Below are 27,569 nucleotides of genomic sequence, written 5' to 3'. Positions count from 1 at the left end.
GAGAAATCAGGAAAGGTGTGCGCCCCCCTTACGCACACACTCACCTGCTCCTCCCCTCGGGGGCTGAACAGAGCTCCCTGAGGGTTGGGGGAAGGGCTGAGATCGGTGACACCCTGGGGTGGATCAGCCTCCTTCCAAAGGTTCCCCAGGGAGGGTAAGTTCTGAGGCTCTGGGGCACGGGTTGGGGGGTCGCTAGGGGAAGGAAGACTTACAGGACGGAGCCAGGCTGGGTGTCTAGGAAGAGAGATGTTAAATTCTCTAGAGGAATGGTCACGGGACGTGGGGAAGGGTGTGTGTTCTCTGGGGAGGGGCCACAGATGGTGACTAACGGGGATGGGACGGAGTCGAGGGGTGGGGCGGGGAGGCCGAGCTACTGGGGACAGAGGACGAGGAGATCACATCCCAGGAGAAAGGGAGCCCGCGTCTGGAGGGAACAGGCGCCAGGGGTCCCGGAGCAGGTGCAGCCGTGCGCCCGGGGCGGGGCGGGGCGGCGCGGCCGAGTCCGCCGAGAGCCCTAGAAGCCTCGGATGTGGCAGTACGCCTCGAGGCTGGCGAAGAGGATGTACAGGAGCCAGAGGCCCAGGAAGAGCGCGGCGGTGGCGAGCTTGGGCCCGCGCGGGCCGCCCAGCTCGCCGCCGATGTGCGGCCTGCGCCGGTACAGCAGCACGGCGATGCCCACGAAGGCGAAGACGGTGAAGAGCGTGACGGAGAAGGCCAGGGTGCCGGTGCGCACCTCGAAGGGGCGGCCCTGCACCGCCCAGTACACGGCGGCCACCGACCAGGCCACGCCCAGGCCCAGGAACACGTTCACGGCGTTGGAGCCCGTCACGTTGCCGATGGACGCGTCGGCGCACTGGTCCTGCAGCGCCGCCACCTTGCTGGCGAACGTGTCTGCGGGGCAGAGACACGCGGGTCGGACGGGCTCCGCGCGCCACCCGCAGGGGGCGACGTCCGCTAGCTCCGTGCAGGCCGCGTGGGCTCGAGGCCCCTGACCCGCCCCAGGCAAAGCCCGTCGCCATCTCTGTGCCCGCTCGCCACGGGACCAGCTGCCTGCTTTCTGTGGGATCCACGGCCTGACGTTGATGGGACCTGCTGCTACATGCTATTGGACGTGTTGCCTGCTTTCCATGTAACCTGCTGCCTGCTTTCTTTCTATGGGATCCACTGCCTGCTTTCTGTGGGATCCACGGCCTGCCGTTGATGGGACCTGCTGCTACATGCTATTGGACGTGTTGCCTGCTTTCCATGTAACCTGCTGCCTGCCTTCTGTGGGACTCTCAGGCTGCTTTCCTTGGGACCCATTGTCTACTTCGGGGACCTGCTGCCTACTTCGATGAAACTCGCTGCCTGCTTTCGATGTGACCCACTGCTTGTTTTCTGTGGGACTCAGTGCCTGATTTTTATGGAATTCACTGCATTCTATGGGACCTGCTGCCTACTTCCTATGGGACTCGCTGCCTGCTTGTGATGGAAATCACTATCTGTTTTCACTAAGCACACTGCCTGTGTTCTATGAGCCCAACCATCCAACTGCCACTTGGCCTGACAAAAATGTGTCAGGCCCCATCCACATGCACCCTTATCCTGTCAATTCCCACTAAGTTTCTATCAGGCACACAGCCTGCTTTCTCTGGCATCCCCAGTCCTGAACATCTTGCAACTCAAGTCTCTGATGTGGAAGGCAGGCATCAGAAAACAATGAGACTCCCCACCCCACTGCCTGCTTTCTAGGCCTACAGTACCACCACCTGACCGGTGAACACAGTCACGTGAAAAAGAAAACTTTTGGGCCCCCCACACACCTGGTTTTCCTACTCCCGTCAGAATTTCAGTCTTGCCACCTTGTTTCCAAGGGACCCTCCCTTAGGTTTATTGGGAAGTGGAGATCATGGCCATTTGTGTCAGTGGGACATTCCCTATAGCCTCTGAGGCCCCACTATCTTATTTCTATGGCACCTCCTCCTCCAACATCTGGTTTCTACTCTGTCCTCACATCTTAGTTAAAACTTTCAGATTCACTGGTTTTGTTCTCCTCATGCCCATCAGCACAGTTCTGTCTCGTTCCCTGGGGGATGGAAGCAGTAATGTCTTGTTTCTCTAGAACCCACTGAATGATTTCTATGAAGTCCCCACCTTATTTCTGTGGGATCCCTCTCCCAACACCTGTCACCTCAATGCTCTGCCACCTTCTTTCTATGGAATCCATTGTCTGCTTTCTACCATTTCCCACCACTTAAGTTCTGCGGGACATTCCACCTGGTTGCTTTGGGAAGGGTGGAATTCACATACTGCATCAATGGGACCTCCTTCCTGGCTTCTATTACGCCCCCACCACATTTCTCTGGGCCCTGCCACATGGGCTCTGCATGATTCCACCACCTTATTTCTGCAGGATCTTTCCCTTATGCTGCACCTGCCAGGCTTCTCTGAGACCCCACCCCAACAAGCAGTCTCCCAGGGCATTACCAGGGATGGAGGTTCCCAGGGCCACAAAGACAACGGCGTTGACAGAGTCCTTGAGGCCAACGGTGCAGCCAAAGTGGGAGGCGAGGTCCCCAATGAGGGCGGTGAGCAAGCCAATGACCAGGATGCAGACACCAAAGCAGGCCCAGCCATGGCAGTACTCAGTTGGAGGCACGCAGGCGAACAGCACCTTCCAGAACACTGTCAGGAAGTGCATCACGTAGTCAAAGCAGGATGGCAGCCGCTCCTCCCGGGAGCCGTCCTCCTCCTCCTCCTCGTCCCCTGTGGGCACACGACTCAGCTGGGGCACACACCCGTGCCTCTTTCCTTGTCTACAGAGGCTCTGTTTTGTTTAACTTTCAGACAACAAGTCCCACAGACAAATTGCTTTCCCAGAATCCCTTGCAGGTATGTATGGCTAAGTTAGCAGCTAAAAACAGTTACTTTCCCAGAATCCCTTGCAGCTAGGATAAAATATTTAACTTCCTAGGATTCCTTGAAACTAGAGGAGGCCATATGTGCCCAGCTTAAAATATCCAGCCTGCCAGGATCCCTTGCTGCTAGGGATGGCCATATCCCTAGCTAAAAATATTTCTTTTCCCAGAAGGCTTTACAGCTACCAAAAGCCATATCTGTAGGTAGAAAGATTTACTTCCTCAGATTTATTGCAGCTAACCATAGTCATATGCTCTGCTAAATGTACTCACTTTCCCAGAATCTCTTGCCACCAGAGAGAGCCATATACCCAGCTAAAATTAATCACTTTCCCAGAATCCCTTGAGGCTAGCAACAGCCATGTCCTCAGATAAAAAATTCACTTTCCCAGAATTCCTTGCAGCTAGCAGTGGCCCTGTCCTCAACTAAATACTTGCTTTACTAGAATCCCTTGCAACAATGGCCATCTGACGTAGTCTGGCAATGAGACATAAACAGAGGGTTTCTGGAAAGCTCTACCTTTCCTGATATGGGCACTGTTATGAATGTGTTTTCTGTACTTTGTAAGGGATGCCTCATCCTTGGCTTGTTAAAGAATTAAATGCTTGAATTTGTAAATGTTCAATCAAGTGGTTTGTGTGGTTTCTTGGTTCTGCATGCTACATCTCAAAGAATAAGGTTTTTACTGTGACTCCAAGTAAAATGGTATTAGAAACTAAAACAGGAAATTCAGATTCAAACACTTCCTGCTTCTCTGCTTCCTCTTTCTTCCTGCTTGGAATATAGACTTGACAACTGGACGTGCAACAGCAATCTTGCCACCACGAGGGCAAAAGCTGAGAATGGGAAGGAGAAATAAAAGAGGAGCCTGGGTGTTTAGTGATATGACTGGGCTGCTGTACCTACTCATTGCCTACTAGAGATTTTTTTGTTCCAGAAAAAAAGAAACTTTAGTGTGTTTAAGCCATTTGTGGTTGAGTTTTTTGTTGTCTGCTGCTGAACGCATCCCTAACTTAACCACGGTAAGACATGGCCAAGGTCAGAGCAGGGAGGTCACACTCTTTGGCAGGGAGGGGACTGTTAGCACTGTATCATTTGGGGCTTCTCCCTGCTCTACCCCAAATCTTGCTTTGGCTCTCTACTGCTCTCGAACCCAGTCCCACACTCCTGGGACTGGCATTCTAGAACTGTGGGCTCTGACCTCTGCTTGCTTCTCCAGCCTCTCCCATCTAGAGGGAGCCTCATGGTTACACCTGTGGTTCTGGAGCCATCTCTCTGGTGTCAAACCTTGGATCTGCTGTGTGATCTTGAATCAATGACTTAAGCTCTCTGATCCTCTGGGTGCCTATCTGAGAAACAGGAGTAATAACTGGATCTGCCTCATGAAAAGGTTGTGATGACTGAGTCAGTCTGTGTAAAATGCTCTCCTGACAGTGCTTCACACATCTCCTGCATTATTATTGTTGTGATCATTATTGCTGAAGTCTCCTTTCAGTGTCTGGGGGGATTCAAAGATGCTCCAAACCGAGCCCAGCCCGCAAAGAACCTACAGTCTAGGAAGGGAGGCATAGAAAATACAAAAGCACCTCCAGGTATAAAATGGGACATGATTCATCCCTAAAGGAGCAAGAACTGCCCTTCTCCATCACCTTCATGCTCACATAACAAAGAATCAAAAGACTTTTGTGGGACAAAGTGCAAAGTGATCAAGCACCAGTCCAGACACTGACAATACATTGATTAAATGAGTTCATATGGGAAACGAACTTCCAACTGTGACTGGCACTCAAGAGATGTCAGTATCACCACCTTCATCATCATCATCATCATCATCATCATGATTAGTATTACTGTTATTCACGTCATGATGGTTGTTATTCTCCCTTCACTCCAATACTTGCTCTGATTTCATTACCTGGTTTCTATAAACTCATAGGCTGACATGTCTTGGGCCTCCATGACTACCACCTCATGCCTAGTTTCAGTTTGCCTCGCCCTCTCTCTCCACGAAGCCCCCAGAGGAAACATTCTGAAGCTCAAAGAACCTCTTTCCTGCTCCCAGCTGTTCTTGGAATGAAACTCAATTTCCCACCATATCCTCTGAGACTCTCCAGGACCCATCTCCTGCCAGTTCCTACAGCCTCAACTTACACCCCATCCCACCCTCCCGTTTTCCTCCCACAAACTCTCTCTAGCTCCAGGAGCTCTCCCCACTTCAAAATCCACCATGGATCCCTAGTGCATTGAAAATGACAACCAAGCTTCCTGCTGTGGCCTAAAACAACCTGCATGGTCTGGGCTCTGCTGACTTCCAGCCTCATCCTGTACCTCTTCCTCATGCCCCAAACTAGTCACCCTCCCCAAACGTGCTATAATCTTGCACACTTCCAGATTTCTGTACTTGGCTTTTCCTCTGCCTGGGACACTCTCCTATCTTATTCCTCCTCCTAGCTGACATCTATTCCCATCTGAAGACTCATCTCAGATGCCTCCTCCTCCAGGAAGTCCTCCCTGACTTTCAGACTGGGTCAGGCACCCCATCTGGGTTCTCCCTGGGTTGCCCGTCCCAGACCTGCCAACTCTGGGTTGTCATACTCTTGTAACATGTCTGTCTTCCCCTACTGGACTGTAAGCTCTGTGAGGACAAGGCCAGGACTGTCTTAGCCACTTCTCTGTCCCCTGCAATGTCCTACACAAGGCTGGGTCCAGAGGATCCCTCAGAAATATTTTGAAAGAATGTGGCTTCAGAGGCAGAGGCCACTTTGTTTCCATTAGGCCTACAATCCGGTGTCTCTAAACCTGCTTCCTGGTATTTTTCCATCCCTGAAGCCTGGTTTCTTTTGATCCCACTCACCAATTTCTTTCCAATCACAATTTCTCCTGTGTTTTCAGTCCCCACCAGCCGGGGCTTCCCTGAAGGAAACCTGATGTTATATAAGGAATGGAAGCCCTGGACTCCAACCTCAGCCCCTTGGACTCGCTGTGGGACATCAGGCCACTCCCTCCATTATCTCTGAGCCTCAGTTTCCCCAATCTATATTACAAAAGGCCAGTGTTAGTCTCCAAGATCCAGTCTGCGGATCCAAGTGTCATAGTGTCTACGGCCACAAGAGGGCAGTGCAGGCCAGTCTGAGGCCTAGGAAGGGTGGGGCCTTCCACAGGAGGCAGAGAACTCGGTGCCCAGTGACTGTCTCCATGGCAGCAGAGGAACCCAGGCTCCGGGGAAGCCATGCCCTTTAAGCTGTTCCCACCCTCCAACTGCCTGCCCAGGTCAGGTCCCCTCCTCCCCTCAGCTTCTCTGCCTCTGTTCTGTCCCTGCTCTGTCTCAGCGTCCGCCTGTCTCTCCCATGCCCTGGCCCACTCTAGCGACTGGACTTTTCATTCTCTGTCTCCTGCTTCCTCCATGTCTCTGTCTTCCTTTGATTCTCTGGGTGTATCTCTGTGTGCCTCTCTCTCTTGTTCACATCTGCCTCCTGTGTTTTCCTTTGTCTTTCTGTACCTCTGTTTCTTCTCTGTGTCTGTACTCTGTGTCTTTCCTGCCCTCTTTCTCTTCTCCATCACTCTGTTCTCTCTCTGTCCCTCTGTCCCTCTCTCTGTCTTTCCATTAATTTCTCCCCCTTTCTCTGTCTGTCTCTCCATCCCTCTCTCCTCTCTCTCCTCCCTCCCCACTTACCTGCGCTCACCGTAATTGCCTCTAAAAACTGCTCCCTCCACGAATGGGTCCCAATCACCAAGGCCAAGTTTGTTTTCTTGATGAGTTTATCCACTGTGTTCTGGGGATGAGAGAGTAGGGAGAGATCATTGCCAATGAGTACTCCAGGGCAGCTCCATGAGAGGTATTGGGGTTGGGGGCTCACACCCCATGTTCAGTTCTACCAGCAGGAAAGAAAAAGGGAAGTGTGTGCTGTCTGTGGTGCTGAGATGGACCCGTTGGTTGTTCCACCCATGAAACCTTCATGGTTCCTCCCTTTTGAGACCCTCCGTAAGGAAATGACCCAGACCAGACTCCAGGAAGGTGAGGCCCCAGAAAATAACCTTAAAATCATACGACTCCTCGATGATGACCTCCAGCCGGCAGTTCTCCCCAAGAACCGGCTTGCCCATCTCTGCTATCCTCCGAGCCTCCTCCTCTTCGGCTGTCAGTTTCCTGTCCCCATCCCCTGCAGCACGAGGGACGGCTGTTAGACTACCAGCAGGCCTGCCTAACCGGGCCTGTGATGCCTTTGCTACCTGTTCTCACAGATAGAAAAAACCCATCTGCTCTGTGGGAAGCCTCCTTAGTTACCCCTTCCAGCCTCCCGTCTAACCCGCTCTCCCTCAGCCCTGAGACCCAGCTCCTGTGGGCTGTCCATGAAGTTCAGCTGGTGGGCTCTGGGGTTCATATTGTGGAGACTGTGTGATCCTGGGCAATGCCTTAGCCTCTCTATGCCTCAGTTTTCATATCTGTAAAACAGGCACAATAGCAGTACCTACTTCACAGAGCAGTTGTGAGAGTTAAATGAGTTAATTCACGTGTAGTGCTTAGAATAGTGCCAAGCACACAATAAATATTCAATAAATGTTATTTTCTTTATTGTTATAACCAACATTGTCATCATCATCACCACTCTTTTGGGAGGAGGCCTGATTTCTACATCCAAGCTCTGGGAACATTCTAGAGTGTGTCTGAGGTGATGAGGAAAGAAAAGGACATCTGATCTTGGTACAAATATTGACCCAGACCCATCTACATCTTGGCCCTGAGCTGATTTATCTTTCCAAAATATATTGACCTTTTACTCCAAACCCAGCACCAACCCAATCCTAATTCTGGTCCCTAACTCTGAGCTGGAGTCTGTGATCACAAATGTAATTCTGTCACCAACACTGATTCCAAACCCCAGCCCTTAACCCTAGATCTGACCTCAATCCGACCCTAACTCTAAACTCCAATCCTAACCCTAACACTCACCGTAACCTGGCCCATCAGTAACCCAAAGCCAAATCCCAAACTCTAACTCCACGTTTAACTCCAGTCCTAAATCTGATCTCAAACCTCAGTCCCAACTCCTAACTGACGCTATCACTAAGAAAGAACTTGACCACGTGTCAGAGACTGCTATGTGTCTACCTGACCCTGCTCCTTTCCTTCCCAGAAAAACAGCTGAACTACATTTCCCAGCCTTCCTTGCAGCTAGGCATGACCATGTGATGGAGCTATGGCCAATAGGACGTGGGCAGAAGTAATGCACAGTTCTTCCAGGCTTGGCCCAAGGAAACCTCCCATGTGATCCTCCTAACTCTCTTGCCCTATTTGCCAGCTGGAAGCAGTTGAGGGTCCAGAGGCAATGCCAAAGCTTCCTGGCATGGTGGAGCCATAGGATGGAATGGTCACACGGCAGAGGAAAGCCACCGACCAATGAGGAACACTCTCATACAACTTTGCCCAAGCAAGAAATAGCATTTATTGTGTTAAGCTACTAGGATTTGCAGGTCTATTTGTTACAGCAGGTTGTATTACTTACCCTAACTAATACAATCTTTACTGTAACACTAGTCCTAACCCCAAACACCAATTTTGACCTTGATTCCAAAACTACTCTGTCACTATCTCCAAGCCACTACAGTTAGCCCCAGCTCTTACCCCAATCTCTGACCCTAACCCCAATTCTAACCAAAATCCTTCAAACTCTATTACTCATCTTAAACTCCAACATCACCTTTGACCTAAATCTGACCCTGATTTTGATACCACCACAATCCCAGAGAACAATCTCTGTCTTAACCTCTAACCTTAACCTAGTCCTAACACTGATCTCAAATCCCAGCCCCACCCCTGTCCTAATTCAATCCCAAACCTGATTCCCTCTGACTTTACCACAAACTCAGATCTGATTCTATGATTTATTCTTCCCCCAAACTACACTATAGTCTTTACCTCCAAACCCCTAAGTGTAACCCCAAACTCACACCAACTCTAAGTCAAGCTCCAACCCTCACTCAGCCCTGAATCTACCTTTACCGCCAACCTGCCTCAAACCCCACCTAGAAGGGTAGTTTGGGCTCTGACCCACCCCCGAGGCCCCCTTCCAGTGGCCCTTTCCCACTCCAAGCCCGGAGGTGACTCCACTCACCTTGATTGAGTAGCAGAGCTGGGGAGAGACAGAGACAGGGAGACAGTGAGATCACTTCCCTGCGAAGCTCAGATTTACAAGCTTGAAGAAGTGCCCGCAATTAAGCCCTCAAGGATCCCCCAACCCTGGACTCCTTATCTCTCCCACAGCCCACCCGTCATCCTCACCTGAAATCCCTCGCTTAAGCCACTGGGGCTGGCCCAGCTCGATGAAGAAATTATCCTTTTTCTCATATTCCTCGTCATCAACTATCTTCACTTGAAGAGTTTTCCTGGAGGTGGGGGAGGGGGTGAGGCAGAACACCCAGCATAAGGCTCCCTCCCCAGAATCACCAGGTAACCCTCCTATTAGCCACCCCATTTCTTGAGCACCTCCTCTGTCCCAGGCTCCATAATTTCATCCAATCCTCACAACCACTCTAGGAAAAGGCTTTGTTGTTATCACTATTTGACAGAAACAAACTGGTGAGGAAGCTGGGGTTTATTAAAGTGAAGACACACGAGCTGGCCAGTTAGCTCAGTTGGTTAGAGCACAACCTTATAACACCAAGGTCACAGGTTCAGATCTCTGTAACAGGACAGCTGCCAAGAAGTTTTTCTAAAAATAAAAATAAAAAAAGAAAGAAAAAAAAAGAAAAACAAGTACATAAAGTGAAGAAACATGAGTTCACGGATGAGACAGGATTTGAACTTGTATCTGTCAGACGTCCGAGTCTGAGCCCCGCCCCCAGACTCAGCACCACCCCTCTGCCTGTACCAGAGCCCAGCCACCATCATCTCCCACCTGGACTACTGCAGTCACCTCCTAAACAGTCCCGTGTTCCAGCTTCACCACCCACAGTCTGCTGACCCAACAGCAGCCAGAGGGATGATCCCAATGAAACTGAAGTCAGGTTGGGTCCCTCCTGCTCAGAACATTTGTGTGGCTCCCATCTCACTCACAGTAAAAGCCAAAGTCCTTAAAATGGTTCACAAGGCCCCATGCCATCCAGCCCTTGTTCCCTTTCTGGCCTCCTCGCTATTTCTCGAACATCAGGCCTGCTCATGCCTCCAGGCCTTTGCACTGGCTGTTTCCTCTGCCTAGAACACTCTTCCCACCCTGGCTTGCTCCCTCAGTTCCTACAGTTCTTTGTTCAAACTTCATCTTCTCATTGAGGCCCATTCCCACTATCTTATTTAATATTAGAATCCATCCCTGCTCCCACCCCAGCACTCCTAGCCCCCTTACCCTGCTCTGTCTTCTTTTTTCCATATCATCTTCTAACACACCATCTAACATATTTATTTATTTTGTTTACTGTTTGCCATTTGCCTCCTCACTTTACAGCAGTTTCTTTCTTTCTCTTTTTTTGGCAGCTGGCCAGTATGGGGATCCGAACCCTTGACCTTGGTGTTACCAACACCCTCCTCTAAGCAACTGAGCTAACTGGACAGTCCCCCAGCCCCACCTCCCACCCCCAACTTTAAAATGTAAGTTCTATGGGGAGAGATCAGACAAGGGGTATAAAGAATAATTACGATTTGTAACAATAAATATGCTAGTAATATTGATTTGATCAACATATCTCAATGTTGAACCCCAAAATTATGTATAATCAATTTTGATTTAATAAATAAAATAAATTTTTTAAAAAAGGGATAGATTTGGAGAAACAAGGACCCCCCCCCCCAAAAAAGTAAGTTCTACCAGGTAAGTTCATTTATGTTCTTTGCTGTATCCCCAACTTCCAGAACGATGCCTGGCACATCATATGCCTTCCATAAATATTTTAACTCAAATTCTTCAGCACAGAAAATGCTTGGTTTCCTGCCCTCCACCCCAACAATATGCAGAGGGTCAACTAAGTGCTAATTGATTTTCTCTGATTTTCTTAGCATCTCAGCTGCCATGGTAACCAGGGGGTGGCAGGGAACAGCCAGAAGTTACCTGTCCTCTTCAGGCACACGTCTCATTCTCCTTAATCACAAAGACCCACAACCTCGGAATGCCCACAGCTCTGCCACTAGCAACTCTTCCAGCTGTAGGAACCGTATAGTCCCACAAGGCCTGGCCCCAGAACTCAGAAACACAAACACTCAACCCACACAGTCACCCAGTAGAGGAAGCACAGCCAATCACACCACCCACACCCACACGCCATCACACCCCGCAGCCATTCTCTATGCAGTGGCAAAATCTCATGGACCAGATGCCCGTTTGTTAGCATGACACCCCCACCACAGCCTAGGCAGCGACATCGCCAACCTGCACACCCCCACTGTGGTATCACACAGACTATCCGTCCTTCTGTCTTGCTCTTTATGCCTTTTGGTATCTCTGTTTATTGCTTCAATGTCTCTCTCTGCATCTCAGACTCTTCCCATTTTCCTTTCTCTCTCTGCCTATCTCTCAGCTTCGCTGTGTCTTTCTGTCTCTCCATCTCTCTGACTCTTTCTTTCTCTCTCACTCTTCAGTGGTCTCTCTCTGACCCTCTGTTTGACTCAGTCTTTCCCCATCTCTCCACCCTTCTTAACTGTATTCTTCTCTTCCCTTTTCTGTCCCTCAGTGTCCAAAGAATGGAATAACCAAAGTCAACAGACACATCTCAACACAACATAAATATGCACAGGACACAGTGACACCTGTGCAAGGACAGGCGCACACAAGACAGTCAAGTGGGGACATACACGCACCTCCACCCTCCTAGTTTCAGGATATTTTAAATTTTCTGTGGGTGGAAAGAAATGGCTGCCCCCAACCTGGGGGTGGGGGTGGGTGGACTGAGAGCCCTCTGCGGTTCTGAAATGCTGCGACAAGAAGGGGGCCTCCTAAGACAAGCTCCTCACACACCCTGGCACACACAGACAGCTGCCGACACAGTGACACGTTGACAGAGTGACACAAACACACCTCCGTCGTGCACTCTCTCGCAGACACCCTGCGATCCGCTGACAGAGTGACTGACATACAGCACCACACACATCACTTGGTGCCTTGGCAGACATTACCTAAGGGGACCTAGAAGGAGCAGAAACCCAACTGGCAGGCAACAGCAAGAGGGACTCGAGCTAGACAAGGGCAAAACTTCCTGAGATCAAAGGAAGCAGATTTCCTCCCCAGCCTGCCCCCCTTGTTTCCTGGAAACTCCACTCTCCTGCCCCTTATCCCTTGAGGCCTCTGATCACAAACCCAGTCCCTTTCTCATCCTGTCTCCCTTCATCTCTCACTGACCCAAACTCTCTTTTTTTTCTGTAGCATCATGAGGATCTCTCCTTCCCTGGGTCTGCATCTCTCTCCTCCATGTCTGTCTTTCTCTCTCCTGCACCTCTCTCCCTTTCAGTCCTCCTCAGTCTCAGTCTCTCAAACTTTCTCCCGCGCACGCGGGCGCTCTCTGTCTCTGTCTCTGTTTCCTTCTCCCTTTGTCTCTGTTTTTCTGTCTGACTCTCTGTCACTCTGTCCCTGGCTCTCTCTGTCTCTTTCCCTGAGTCTCCTCTGTCTCTCTGTGTCTGTCTCTCTTGCACTCTCTCCGCACTGCCCCATCTCTGGATGTCTCTCCTCCACGTCTGTGTTGATCCTGCCCAGGCCTCGCCTTCAGCCTGGCTGCTTCAAAGCGTCTCTAATTAGCGTCTGCCCGTCAGGGGAAGGATGTGTTCCCTAAACGCTAATCAGCCTCCTGTCCCCTGTCTCCAGAAGCCACAGCTGGAAGCTGGGGCGGGGGCGGGGGCAGAGGGCGTCCCAGACTGGGGAAGCCGTCCGGGGTGGGGGGGGGGAGGAGAGGGCCTGTGGGGCCACAGCAGCAGGATGGAGGTGGGTTAGACTACGAGAAGGACCGGAACAAGCAGAAAGAACACTGCCCATGCCTCCTGCCTCTTGGGTGTGAAGGATGCGGCTGGGATGGTGATACAGCCGCCCCCCAGTCCCAGCCTCCAACCCAAGATCTCAGCAACTCGAGACAAGACAGCAAGCCAGAGATAGGAAGAGGTACAGAGGGCCCGTGCCTGAAATATCGCCTGAGTCAGAGAGCTAGATGCTGGGGACAGGGAGCCAGAGATGAACAGGGCCACAGAGCAGAGAGATCGCTCGGGAAGCGAGAAGCTGCGCTCTGCCCGAGGCGAGGCGCCGAGGCTGGGAGCGGGAGGGAGGGGAGCGGCGGCCCGCTCGGGCGGGAGGCGCGTGGGCGGCGTGCAGGGGACAGACGGGCGTGCGGGGGCGGAAGGAGCGGACGAGGGGGGCAGGGCCGTCTGCACCCGGGCAGCGGGTGGGGCTGTGAGGCCGCAGTCGCGCATCGGCGGTTCTCGGGCACTCTGTAAGGGGCGGCCGGGGGTCTGGGCGTGAGGACAGTCGTGACTCTGTTTTAATGTTCATGTCTGTGACTTTACGTGTGTCTATGCCAATATAAATGGCTTTGTGCGAATCCGCGCATGTCTGTACGTCTACGTGTGTGTCTACACATCTCAGCCCTCCAGTCCCCGCGTGTCTCCCCAGGCCCTGCCCCGCCTTCTCCAGCCCCCATACTCCTGCACCATCTTTTCCCAAGACCTCGCCCACACTTCCCTGGGGTCCTCCGCCACTTCCCAGGTTCTTCCTCACACCCACAAGCTCCACCCCTCCCGGTCCCGCCTTCCCAGGCCCTACCCGTTTGCTGACGCCCCCCTTTATCCGCACCCCACATCCACTTCCCTGTGTCCTTACCCACTCCCCACCCATCGCCGTGGGCCCTGCCCCTTCTCCATTTCCACAGACAGCGTCTCACCTCGGCAGGACCCTCCCTCATCTCCCTGGGCTGCGCACCCCCGTTCCCGCTTAGGCCGCAATCCGTCTCCACCAGCTACCAGTGAAGGCCCCACAGCCCTGTCCCCGGTCCCTGTCCTGTCTCCTCTCCCGTCTCTCCTCACCTCGCCCACCCTTTCTCCTCGGGTCCCTCCTCTAACCTGCCCCGATCCCTCCCCTGGGCCCTGCCCCGCCTCTTTATTTCACAGCCACTGCTCCAGCCAGGTCCCGCCCATTCCCAACGCCCCTCCCTGTCGCCACGGCCCGTCCCCTCTCCCAGCCAAGCTCCATTTCTCAGGCATCGCCCACCCCGGGCCCGCCCGCGTCCACAGCTGCGGCCCCCTCGGCCCCGCCCGCCGTCCCCCACCCGACGGCCGGCGCGCTCACATAGTCTCGTCGTCGCCGAACTCGAGCTCGCCGCACGCGTCCTCGTAGTGCACGCCGCCGCCGCGCGCCGTGCCGTCCACCGTGCGGTAGGGGAGGCGCACGGTGCCGCGCGCGCCCGAGCTGCGCACGACGCGCACGTCCACGGTGCCCATGCACTCGCTCACGTGCAGCAGGCGGTCCTGGAAGGAGAAGATGCCCGCGTGGTCGTCGTCCAGGATGGTGACGGTGGCCAGCAGCGGCGCCACCAGACGCCCCTTGGGCCGCCCGCTGCCGTCGGGCTCAAACATGCCCTGCGCGTCGCCCACACGCAGGTTCAGCAGCCGCACGAAGAAGTGCTCGTCCTCCTCAAAGATGTCGTCGTCGATGATGCCGATGCGCAGCTCCTTCTGTGTCTCCCCTGGCTTGAACACCAGCGTGCCCTCGCTGTGGCAAGGGAAGGGGAAGAAAACAGGATGAGGGTCGGCCAACGTTTGCCGTCGGGGAGTCAGGACGGGCTTCCCAGAGGAGGGACCGGTGCCACAGGAGAACTCACAAGTATGAAGGTGGATAGGCAGTAAACAGGTAGTGCTGAGGGCACATCAGGGTGGGCTTTCTGGAGGAGGGGATGCAGAGCAGGAACAAGACAGAGTTGGTCTTTCCCACCATGGAACTCAAGAGGATTAGAAGGGTGGACAATGAACGGATAACGATGAAGGTGAGATCAGGGCAGGTTTCCTGGGGGAGGCAACCTAATACAGAAGGAGACAGTGGGCAGGCATGCTCCAGGCAGAGGGAACAGCACATGCAAAGTTTCAGAGTTGAGAGGGAGCCTGGAGTGTTCTACAGCCCTGCTTCTCACACCTTAATGTGCACATGTATCCCCTGGTGTATCTTTTAAAATGCAGATTCTGATTCAGAAACTCCTGGGTTTCTAGATTCTACATTTCTAACTAGCTCCAGGATATGTGGATGGTCCTGGTATGGAGTCTACACTTTGAGTAGTGGGGATATAAGGACTTTGGAATGGATGTTGTCACTCCTCTGATAAAAACCCTTCTGTGCTCTCAGGTGGCCCCAAGAGAAAATCCACACTTCTTAACTTGGCATCATTCATTCACTCAACAAACACTCCTCAAGCATCTGTTCTGTGCCCTGTGCTAAGCAGTGCTGGGAACACAGCAGTGACCAGGGCCTGTCCTCAAGGGGTTCACAGGCCTATTGGGAGAGCCATATCACAGCAACAATGACACATTCAATGATTTAATTACAGTTCATTCATTCAACAAATACTGACTGAGCGCCTGCTGTGTGCCAGGTCCCGTTTTAAGTGTTGGGGAGAAAGCAGCAAAACCAGGTCAGACAAAAATCCCTGCCCTGTGGTGGAGCTTCTGTTTTAGTGCAGGAGATTGTGTGTGTATGCAGGAGATTGAATAATAAGAAAACATGTAATGTCAGGTGATGATGGTGCTATGGAGAAAAACAGAGTAAAGAAGTTAGGGAGTGAGAAGAGGGAGCTATATTAGGGTGGTCAGGGAAAGCCTTCTGGGGAGATGACATTTCAGCAGAGACCTGAAGGAGGTGAGGGAGAAGCCATGTGGAGGGTATCTGGGAAAGAGTATTTCTGGTAAAGGGAATAGGCAATGCAAATGTCCTGAGGCAGGAGCCGACCTAGAGTGTCCAAGAAACAGCAAGGAGGCCAGTGTGGCTGCAGCAATGGGAGCAAGGGACAGGGGTGGGAGATGACATCACAGGAGGAACAGGGACAGATCTCATAGGGCCTTGGTGGGCCATGGTGAGGACTACCAAGTTTACTCTGAGTGAGATGGGAGCCATGGGAGCTTCTGAGCAGAGGGGGGATGTGAGCTGGCTGTGAGGGATGTTAAAAAAGCAATAGTGGTATAAGTCTCTGAAGCTTCTATAAAGTGCTCTGTAATGGAGGGGTGGGGAAGAGAACGAGGCAGTGACATTAGATCAGTCAGGGTGAAACTTTGAGGGGACAGGGAATGAGTGAGCTTCTCCTGGCAGGGCTGAAGACGTTAACGTGATTCTGAGATGTTAATGAATCATGAAAATCTGTCATTTCCCCTCAGTCCCTCCCACCATGCACGTAAGGGGCTCAGCACCATTTATGAAATATGCTATATGAGCAATAAGTGTTCACTGTCTTTACTATTATTTTCATAATAAAGGGGTCTTGGGCTCCAGTTCTCCAAGAGAAGCCCAGCTCTTTGGGAGGGACCCCAAGGTTCTGGCAAAGAGGTAGGGGGTGTAGAACCAGGTAACAAGACCTGCAGTGGAAAGACAAGGGGCTCATTGCTGCGGCCCTCTGCTTGGGACACACTGTCCATGGTGGCCAAGCACCCAGCAGTGTGGCCAGACCTGCTGCAAGCCCAACTTGGTCACCATGCCAGCTGTGTGATCTCAGGCAGTTAGTATTCTGCAGTCCTCTGAGCTTCGATTTCCTTATCTGTAAAATGGGGCTAATGATAGTGTCTACCTCATGGCGTTGTGGTGAGGATTGAGTTAATTACAAGGGAAGCACTTGGAGGCACAGCAGAAGCACTCAATGCAAGTTAGCATATTAATGTTATAATCTTAGAATCTTAAAGTCACAGGATTTTAGAAACTTAAACTTAAGGGATAGTAGAATGTGAGGATTTTAGCATCGTCTTTGCCAAACAAGTAAGCCAAAGATTTAGCACCATCTTTACCAGACAATTAAACTAGACATCACCAGCAATGAATGAGTGGACATCGTGTGCCTCCTGACACAATGCACAGAGGAGGATACAGCATCATTTCTGTGGGATTCCTGCCCAAAGTGCCACAACTTGAGTCTAATCATCAGGAAACATTAACATACCCAAATTGAGGGTCATTCTAGAAACTGGCCTATCATTTTCAAAAGAATCAGGGTCACAAAAATCATGGGAAGGCTGAGAAACTGACCCAGACTGAAGGAGACTAGAGACATGACCACCAAATGCAACATGAGGTTCTGGATTGAATGGGAAGAGAGAGGAGTGAAAATACAGCCATAGGACCGGCCCGTGGCTCACTCGGGAGAGTGCGGTGCTGATAACACCAAGGCCATGGGTTTGGAATCTATATAGGGATGGCCGGTTCACTCACTGGCTGAGTGTGGTGCTGACAACACCAAGCCCAAGCGCTAAGATACCCTTACCAGTCATCTTTAAAAAAAAAAAAAAAAGGAAAACACAGCCATAAAGGATGGCTTTATACAGGCACAGCTGGGGAAATGCAAACATGGACTGTAGATTGGTTAATAATATTGGTCTAGTGTTAAATTTCAAGTGTGATCATTGCATTGTGATTATGTATGAGAACGTCATTATTTTAAAAAATGTATCCTCAAATATTTAGGGGTGAAGGGTCATGGTGTCTGCAACTCACTCTCATAGAGACCACAATTATTAATATTACTATATTTAAAAAGAGAGTGAAAGCAAACAGGACAAAATGTGAACGATCGGTGAATCTGGGTGGAGTTTATATGAGGGTTCATCAAACTGTTCTTGTAGCCCTTCTATAGGTGTGAAATTTTTCAAAATAAAAAATTGGAGAGAGGGGCCAGCCTGTGGCTCACTCGGGAGAGTGCGGTGCTGATAACACCAAGGCCCCAGGTTCGGATCCCATATAGGGATGGCCGGTTAGCTCACTGGGTGAGCGTGGTGCTGACAACACCAAGTCAAAGGTTAAGATCCCCTTACCGGTCATTTAAAAAAAAAAAAAATAGAGAAAAATAATATGGAGATTTTAAAAGCCAAGTATCACAATTATAGAAGGCTACATTCACAGGACTGATTATCCAACACTGGACACACAGAATCTGAGAAGATGAAATCTTAGAACCATCAAATCAGACCAGTTGGGGTACAGATTAGAATTCCAAAATGTTGGAATCCTGGAATCTAAGAACTTTAGACCCTTAGTGTGTTAGGATTATAGGGGCCTAAATCTTAGAATCTTGGAAAAACTGTGCTGTTTGGGGGCCTCAGAGATCATGTTTAATTTGGAAAAGTGAGGCCCACAAAACCTCTGTAGTCCATGTGATAACTGGCCAAATCAGAAAAAGGCTTCCCTTCTTCAAGACACTTATTTCCATGAGTCAGGAAATTGTCATAATAGACACACAAATCTACAATGTCCACTATGAATAGAGCTCTCTCAGATATGGTGCTCTTGAGGAGTGCACAACCTCAACAACTGTACATGACAGCCCTGCATGCCCAGACTGAGGCAGGGACTTCCCCAAGGAACAAAGTCCAGGGCTAAGTTTGGACTGGAACCCAGGTATCCTCCCTTTCAGTCCTGGACATACACTGCTTTGATGTCAGGACTTGGATGTCAACTGGGATGGGAAAGGATGGGTAGGAAGGTGTTGACTCTTCCTAGCTCTTTGGTTCCACCACTGAGCAGCATTTACTCCTTCACTTCAAACATCTAAATCCTGAGGTCATTTGCAGATGAGAAAGTGGCCTCTTATCCCAGCAGGTGACAACTATACTCACTTCTTTCTGCAAAGGCTCAGGGCTTTAGATGGGGGCATTGTGGATGAGGGTTGTGGGTAGGAGTGGATAAATGAATCCCCAATATGGTGAATGCAGTTTCCTTAACCACGGGAAACTGGGAGATGTTGGACAGTGGGGGAGGATGGAGGGAGGAGATCACAGGTGGACAAAGGGATTCCATGCAACAAAGACCCTGAACAGTTGTGTCCACTTAGGGAAAGGCTGGGGTGGGGCAGGGCAGGAGAGGTATGTAAAGATGGGTGGACAAAAGGATCCTGGACTGAGGTGGAGGGAAAGACCTGCATTTGTCTGAAGCAGTGGAAAGCTGTGAAGTGACAAAGGCAGAGAGGGGAAGCTGGGCTACTGAAGGTATTTGCTGAGGCACAGTGGTGGAACTAAAGATCTGTGAAATGGATAATTCAGCCCCAGAAAGAAAGGAGTTAAAGGGAAGAGGGATTGGCTGCTGTTTGATGGCAGAACCAAAGATCTGTGAACAGTTCAGCCTCAGCTCTACCCCAGGGAGAGGATCAAAGGGGGATGTGTCAGGCTGCCCCGTGGTTCAGTTGGGAGAGTGCAGCGCTCGTAGCGCCAAGGCCCCAGGTTCGGATCCTATATAGGGGTGGCCAGTGTGCTAACTGGCTGAGCGTGGTGCAGACTTACCGGTCGGGGGGGAAAAAGAAAAAGGGGGATGTGTCAGGCTACTTAGCAGGTGAAACCTGTGAAAAGCTCGGCCACTGACACTCTTTCTTCCTGTACTCTGCGTTATTTTTCTTCACAGCTCTTACCATTACCTGACATTTTTATGTAATCCATGTTTACTTCCTAATGGTCTCTTTCCCAGGAGAGTGTCAGCTTCATTTGGGCAGGGACATTATGTGTTTTGTTCACTGCTAGTCATATTTGCCAGATCCGTTTCTGGCACAAAGTAGATACATGATAAATATTATTATGGGAAACAGGAGACATGTACATCAATTAACAAGACATATTTTAAAGCTATAAGTCTTAAAAGAGTGTGGTATGGAAAGGAAAACTTCAAATAGATGAATTTTGTGGGCCATGTGAGAACAGAGATCTCATCTATCTTATTTATTATTCTATGTTGAGCCCCTAAAAAAACATCTGGCAGACAATAGGTGCTCAGTAGATATTGTTGACTGCGGGAATACCACAGGTCTGCTCAAAAAGGGGTAAGGAGAGGGACTGAGGAAGTGAAACAAGATAGAGGGAAAAGGCTGGGTTGCTTTATGGGGTAACCAAAGACCTGTGAGCACTTTGGCATTGTCTCTCTCCTCTTATCCTACTTTATTTTCCTGCATAGCACTTATCACCACTTCATGTTTATAGGTCTCGCAGTTTATATCTTCTTTGCAACTTGAGGGCAGGGGACTTCAGCTCTTGTTCACTATGGTATACTCATTGGCATATAACAGGTGCTCAATAAACATTTCTACTTCAGTAATGGTGGTAGTGGTGGGGAGCTTGTTCTGCAAGGTAGCAATACATATAATAGAGCTATAATAATTAAAACTGTAGCATCAGCACAGACAGACAAAGAATTGGGAGGGGCAGCATGAAAACTGAGAGCTTGTCTGTCTAATACATCATATGTAGCAGATGCCTGGGACAGTGCCTGGCACAAAGGAGGTGCCCCCTAAATGTTAACACTATTATGAATGTGTGGGGTGAGGGGAAAGCCATTTTACCAGGCAACAAAACACAGACAAAGCTGTAAAAATGAAAACAGCATGGTTTTGAACCAGTGCTATGGATAAGTTATGACTATTGGAGGGAAAACTTGAGGTAAGCAATTTTATATGTCATGTTTCTTCACCATTATATACACACCTAGAATAGTCTCTGGCACAGTGTTGGGTGCTCAGTACATATTTTTTGCTCTTAATAATGGCAGAGGGCAGACTTGATCAACCCAGTAGCAAAACATATGTTAAAGTTATAATAGCTAAAACCGTGTGGTTTTGATACAAGAAGCAGTGCATGATACTGGATGCAGTGTGAGGGCAGGAACCTTATCTGCCTTCAAATCTAGTACATGTGGGGTGCTCAATAAATGTTTTTACTATGACTGTGTGTGTGTGTGGGGGGGGGAGGGCTGTTATCTTCCCAGGTAACAGGATATACAATAAAACTATACTAATTAAGACAGCATAGTTCTGGAACAAGAGGTACAACAATTTCTGAATATTGGAGGGAAAATTTGAGGGTCGTGATATTGTCTTGCTATTACATACCAAATACCTGGAATGGTGTCTGGCACATACAAAATGCTTGATAAATGTCATTTATTACCAGAATATGGGAGAACACTTGTCCTGCAGGTAACAAAGCATGTGATGAAGCTGTAGTTATTAAAAGGGCATGGTTCTGGCACAAGGGCTATGAATAACTCATGCATGTTGGAGGGGCAGCATGAACCCAGCACATTATCTGTCTTGGGCACCACCATAAACACATCACCTAGAACAGTGATTGGCTCACAGTCCACACACCATGTATCTACTCAGAAATAGGAAGAAGCTTGTTCTACCAGGTAACAAAGCTTTCACTAGAGCTGTAATAATTTACACACTATGGTGTCAAGCACAAGAAACCACAAGTAGGGAGGGGCAGTGTGCAGACAGCCATGCTGTCTGTCTTTTCCAGCACTGTGTGCCAAATGCCTAGGACAGTGTGGGACAAAGTAGGCTCTCAATAATGAATGAAAGAATGGCTGAACAGTGCAGGTCTGCCCATAGCAGGGTAAGAAGGAGCACTGGAGGTAACTGGGAGGCAAAGAGCCTGGAGGCTGCTGGACGGTGGAACCCAGGAGTGCGAACAGCCAACCCTCCCTGTCCACCCACCCAAGGCAGGTCGGGGAGCCCCGTCTGGGACGCACCTGTACTCATAGTCGGAGCCGGCCTTAGCGGAGCCGTCCTCGGTACGGTAGTCCACGTAGAAGGTGCTGTTGCCCTCGCCACCTTGGCAGGTGACGGACAGCAGCACCGAGCCACAGTTCTCCAGGCAGTGGTAGAGACTGGGCTCGAAGAAGATGCGGCTGGCGCCGTCGTCCTCGTCCTCCCCGGGGCCCTCGGACGGGGCGGCCCTGCGCGAGGCGTCCACCGCGTGTCGCCGCAGCACGTTGCCAGCGCCGGTCATCAGCCGCGTGGCCTGGATGCGGTAGAAGGCGCGGCTCTTCTGCTGGTGCAGCAGCGCGTAGTAGTTGGCGATGCCCACCAGCTGCTCCAGGTCCTTGTCTGGGTGCTTCTGCTTGAGGTCCTTAAGGATCTGGATGACCTCGCGGCGGCTGGCGTCCAGCTCGCGGGCCTCCGCCGGGCCCGGGCCCAGGCCGCCCAGCTCGCCCGGCGCCTCGGCGCCCACGAACGTGCCGTCCAGCTCGATGCTCTTGGGGGGGTCGCCCTCGGCGCCGATGATGATGCCGCTGCGCGGGTCGGTGCGGTAGCGCTTGTACACGTACTTGTAGAAGAGCAGCCGCTTGTCGGCCATCCAGGCGAACACCACGCACACCGGGAAGAAGACCAGGGTCAGCAGAGCCTCCCACACCTGCGGGCGGCCGCGGGCGTCAGCACCCGCCGCGCCGGCAGGGGGCGCGCTCGCCAGCCCCGCCCCGTCCCCTGCGAGTGTCCGCGGTCTCGGCGGCCCTCTCCGCAGCCTCTCCGGGAAGCCCCCCGTCCCCGTCCCCGTCCGCGTCTCTGTCCATCTCTGCCTCTCCCCATCTCATTCCACCTCTCCCTTTCTCTCTCCCACTCGTTTTGTCTCTGGCTCTGGCCTCTCCCCACTGCTCGCCCCTCCCCTCCCCCAGTTCCTCTCTCCCTCCCTCCCTCTCTTCCCCGCTACTTCTCCCTGTCTCTGTCCCTCTCTTTTGGTCTCTGTCTCTGTCCATCTCTGCCTCTCCCCATCACTCTCTCTGTGTGCTGTCTCATTCTCTCCGTGTCTCAGTTGGCTTTTTAGTCTTTCCTCCTCCTCTGTCTCTCTTCTTTCTCCCTCTCTTTCTTGCTGCCTCGGTCTCCTTGTCTCCATGTCCTTCTTTTAGATCTTATTGTAGATACCCATCTCTCTCCCTTGTGTGATTCTTCTCAGCTTCTCTCTCTCCATGTCTCTCCAGAGCTACTTCTCTCTCTCTCTGTATGTCTGTGTATGCACGTGCTCTCTGCCTGTCTGTCTTCTCATCCATCCACCCATTCACCATTTACGTGCAGGAAACCACACCCAGCTGCCCAGGTGTGAGGAACCCAAACATCCTCACCACCACCCAGAGACAGACACATTCTATCCTGTGGTCCCAGCCCCTGTCACAGGGCAGAGCCCGTGTCTCTTCCTGCTTCTCTGTCTCCTTCCATCTTCTTTCTCCCTGCTCCATTTCTCCCCCATCATCTGGGATGCCTCCACTTCTCCAAACCCCATGCATCCTCCAGGGTCTGCTCTCTGCTCACCAAAACTTCCTCAGTTCCCCCCCCCCCACCAGTAACTACAGCCCTTGCCAGACTCTCCCTCTTTAGAAATTGTTTGGCCCTTAGGGACAGGACTCTGAAGCAGAAAGAGGCACAAGTTCAGCTTGTCACCTCACAGCTTCATAAAGTGAATTCCCACATAGAGACAAAGCTGTTCTGAGTGGAGAGCCTGGTTCTACAAGGGGGAATACCTGGCCCAGCCTCTTGGTCTATAAAGTGGGGACATCTCCAAGACTGAATGAGGATATGAAACCTTAGCACGTAGCATTGTCAGTTCCATGGAAAACACTCAAGCTGTGAAATTAATATTGTCATCATCATTATTATTACTTGTACTATTATCCTGGGCCGATTGAGGTCTGAGACTCAGTCTGCCTGTGACCTGGCATAGGCATGGGTACATACAAGAAACATCCACCAAGACTTGACAGTTTTCCTTGCAGATATTCATGTAAAGACTCAAATGTTACGGGCCCTGTTACGGGCCGACCCCGCGGCTCCCTCGGGAGAGTGCGGCGCTGGGAGCGCAGCGGTGCTCCCGCCGCTGGTTCGGATCCTATATAAGGATGGCCGGTTCGCTCACAAAAAAGGACAAAAAAAAAAAAAAAGACTCAAATGTTACCTTTCTCATTGAAGATGGAAAAGAAAAGATTAAAGAGCATTTACAATCAGATGGCCCCAGAAGTACTTTAAAAATGAGCCTGGCAGGGAAAATACCTTTTAAGATCCAATTGCCACATCTCATCATCATTGTGTTTACTGATGGCTCAGAGAAAAGCCAAGACCTGGAAACAACAAAACTACACAAAGCAATCAGGCAGATTTGCGAAAAGAATCTCAAGCTGTGAAATGAACTCTCTCCTCCTGTATTAATTGAACCTACCACTATGTATATTGCAGGGGAATCTCTATTAATCAGAAAAAAATCTGAAACTCTTAAGATTTGCTTCCTCCCTGCAGGTAAATATAAGATGATTCTAGCAAATTCACACTGTCTTTCCAGAGCAGCCACTGCAAATGGGCACCATGAATGTGCCTACTCTGGGGGGGAGGGAACAAAGACACTTTCAGGTCTCAGTAGGGCAGGAATGCTTCTGAGAGGGGATATTGGAAATCTAGGGGTGTTTATGGTTTGCCATCATAGTTGGGGATGGAGATATGGTCCTGGACTTTAATGGCCAGTGACTCATGGGATAGCACACACAATACAGAATGATGCCATGTGTCACCTAACTTTGCTACATCCCACTGGATGTCATGTTCATGAAAACCCTGTTTATAATCTGTTTTATGTATATCTGAAGTGTTTTCCTGTATGGCTTCACATACACCAAATACACTTATTTTTAATCTTGTGGCTACCTGCTCCTCATCCTCGACTTCTTGCACGGGATGCTTTGGGATCTTCTTCTTCCTCTTAAACCCAACTTATTCATTATAAATAGGCATCTGGCTCTCTTGTCATGAGAGTAGTGATGCTGAAGCATTTACATGTGGGAATGCAGATTGTTCTATAAGAAATCTTTCCTTTAGACAACAGTTTGGACATTATACTGACTTTGTGAGAAGCCAACTACATAGGCAAGTTCATTAATGGGAAGAAGAGCTAACATTCACTCTATCACAGGCATGCTGTTCTGGTATAATCTCTTCAACCCGGAGCAATTCAGTTGATTCTCACAGCAGCCCTATGAAGTCAGGACTATGATCACTCCCATTTTACAGGTGGGAAAACTGAGGCACAGAGAAGTTAGGGAACTTGCCCAAGGTCACACAGCTAGGGAGCCAGCAGAGATTGGATTTTGAACCCAGGTCTCTAATTCTAGGATCCATGCAACAAACCTTGAGGCTAGACCTCTCTTCTATTATCTAAGAATTTCACATCAGCGAAGTAAAGGGGACGTAACAAAACATTTGTTATAAAAAGGGAGCACTAGGTATGGAGGGTCAAAAACCAGTGGTTTAGTCCAACCCCTTTTGTGATTCAGATGTGAAAACTGATGCCCAGAGAGGGTATGGGCTTTGCCTGAGGTCACACAACAATTGTGGAGAAAACCAGAGCCAGACTGATCTTCTCACTCCCCCAGGTCACTGCATCTAGGAGGAACTGGAATCAGTTCTTTAATGAAAATGTCACATAATTCTGGTCTCCAAGTTACTCCTGGAGGGATCCCCTGTGGCTACTACTCCACCCAGGGCTGTGGCATGTTATACCCTCCCTCTGTTCTCTATGACTCAGCCAGCTCCTTTTCAAGGAGAAATGTCTCTTCCACCCCATCCACCCCATTACTACCTCACCTCTTGCCCAAGGCATCTAAAATTCTTTTCCACAGCCTTGGTGTAAATTTTCAGCAAAGGCCATTTTGAAAGCCCAAGTCAGGACACCACACATTTTTTTTTTTTTTGACAGCTGTGTGGTACAGGGATCTGAACCCATGACCTTGGTGTTATACAGCTGTGCTCTAACCAACTGAGCTAACTGCCCAGCTGGGACACCAACCTTTGTAACAGCACCTGAAAACTGTATGATGCATCATTCCATATTTTTCACCATGGCAGCTGGGAAATTCAGCACTACAGTCACGGGTCAGTCACAATAACTTTCTCTCTCCCTCTTTCATCCTTGTCTTCTGGTGCCACTCTCTCCCCTTTTCCTCTCTGTGGTTTCTGATCCCTTAGTTCTGCCTTTACATATCATACGCAAAGGATTTTTCTATTTCTAGCTTTAGATCTTTCCCGGGAAGAAACTATAACTGGCAAAATCTGACAGATAGGCATGAATAGATTACACACATGTTTGAATGAATCTGGGCACCCCTAAATAAATTATGCATGGGTGTGAATGAAGTAGGCCAGGTCCATAAATAAATTATGCAAATGTAGTGGCAGTCATGGAGTTGTGGGAAATAAATTAGGCAAATGTAAAGGAAGACTATGCAGTACGCAGTTAAAACACTGGACAAATGAGAGGCAAGTGGCTATGGGACCATAGGTGTAAATTATATAGCTGTGGGTATAAATTTTGTCGCACTGTTGGAATAAATTATGCAAGTGGTCATTGGGCTTATATCTATGTTGAATTGGATGGGAATATAAATTACGCTGAAGTGGCATAAATTATCCCAATATCAGAAATCAATTATGAGTAATGAATGAATTATGCAAACCATGATTGCATATCTGGCAAATACAGAGCTAAATTTTGCAGATATGGGCATGTATCTATGCAATCCCATGGATAAATTATGCAAATTGCACCAAGTTACCCAAACCAATTACCACTGTTAGAAAACACAAGGCTAGATTACAAAAATGTAGTATGAATTATGCAAATAGGGATGTCTTATTGCAAAAGTGGGAATAAATTATGCAAAAGGCAGGGAGTGTAGGAAAACATGTGAACATACCTGGCATGCATTACATAGAAAACAGGGGCTGTTAGCACATAGAGCAACCTTGTGAGAGTTAAAAGGTGCCCTTTCTGGATGGGTATAATGCAAAATGGCACTTCCCGCTGGGCAGATGAGCACTTGCAGCACCTTCCAGAGACATGGCTTGGGAGCACCAACCAGCAGGAATCCGGCCCCAACTTGCTCTCTTTGGTCCCCTTGTGCAGTGCATGACCTGTACAACCATACCTGGCAGCCCTCTCAGATGTGAGCATGCATTTCTGCAAATAAACTAATCACACTCCAAGCCAAGAGTCACCCCTCTGGATTTTTGCAGACACCCATGCACCAAGAAGGTGCCCATGGGGCCTTGCTCACCTGGACCACACCCGGGGAAAAGACAGCAAGGATGAGATAAAGCCAGACATAGGCGAAGATACTCCAAGAGGCAGTGACAAAGAAGACTCTCAGGTGCTTGATCTTGCGGCTCTCACCAGCTGGGATGACGTAGATGCACACCGCGATAACCACAAACATGTTGAAGGCAGCACTGCCCACGATGGTGCCTGGGCCCAGCTCGCCCGCCTGGAAGTTGTGGCCACAGACCTCGATGACCGACAGCAGGATCTCAGGCGCTGAGGAGCCAAGTGCCATGAGCGTGAGGTTGGACACAGTCTCATTCCAGATGCGAACAGTGCCCACGCTGGTCTCACCATTGGCCTTGGTGATGGTGATCTCCTTCTCCTTTGATGTAATAACCTCGATGGACGCCATGAAGCGGTCAGCAATGATGGACACACCCAGGAACATGTAGACCATGGCCACAAAATATACCACTGCCCGTGCTGCCTTGTCACCCAGTGACGGGTCGTCAGGTTCCCAAACAGGCAGCAGAACCCCCGGCTGGCAGCGGTTGGAGCCCTGGCAGCCTCCAGTGCTGGTATCGCTGTCATTGGCTGGGGGAGGCGGCAGGGAGGGGGTCGGGGTGGCTGCCCCCAAGCATAGGGGTGCCCCCAGGAGGAGCACAACCCCCACCAAGGCCAGGGGAGCCAT

General features: G+C 50.4%; 1 protein-coding gene across 2 annotated transcripts; it reads right to left on the bottom strand.

The window, feature by feature from the left end:
- Positions 1-514: 514 nt before the first annotated feature.
- On the bottom strand, positions 515-27,569 carry SLC8A2 (solute carrier family 8 member A2). 2 transcript variants are annotated; one of them, XM_063111814.1, is made up of 9 exons: positions 26,895-27,569; positions 21,555-22,219; positions 14,148-14,570; positions 9,179-9,282; positions 9,012-9,029; positions 6,934-7,058; positions 6,572-6,671; positions 2,467-2,745; positions 515-891 (listed from the first exon to the last, which is right to left on the bottom strand). In XM_063111814.1, exons 1-9 carry the CDS (start codon positions 27,567-27,569, stop codon positions 515-517), a joined length of 2,766 nt encoding a protein of 921 aa, XP_062967884.1. The 2 variants fall into 2 exon arrangements, with proteins under 2 accessions (XP_062967884.1, XP_062967883.1); XM_063111813.1 differs by lacking the exon at positions 9,012-9,029.

Source organism: Cynocephalus volans, chromosome 10 (assembly GCF_027409185.1).
Source record: "Cynocephalus volans isolate mCynVol1 chromosome 10, mCynVol1.pri, whole genome shotgun sequence".
NCBI lineage: Eukaryota > Metazoa > Chordata > Mammalia > Dermoptera > Cynocephalidae > Cynocephalus > Cynocephalus volans.
The sequence above is the reverse complement of the archived record's forward strand: the minus strand, read 5'-3'. Positions and strand labels throughout refer to the sequence as shown.

Bases quoted from the DNA above. Each gene is read 5' to 3' on its own strand.
- SLC8A2 (XM_063111814.1), bottom strand. From the start codon at position 27,569: ATGGCTCCCCTGGCCTTGGTGGGGGTTGTGCTCCTCCTGGGGGCACCC. The intron at 14,571-21,554 runs GTGCGTCCCAGA...CCCTTGCCACAG, and splicing joins GGCTCCGACTATGAGTACAG to CGAGGGCACGCTGGTGTTCA. The intron at 9,283-14,147 runs GTGAGCGCGCCG...CCCCACCTCCAG, and splicing joins TTCGGCGACGACGAGACTAT to GAAAACTCTTCAAGTGAAGA.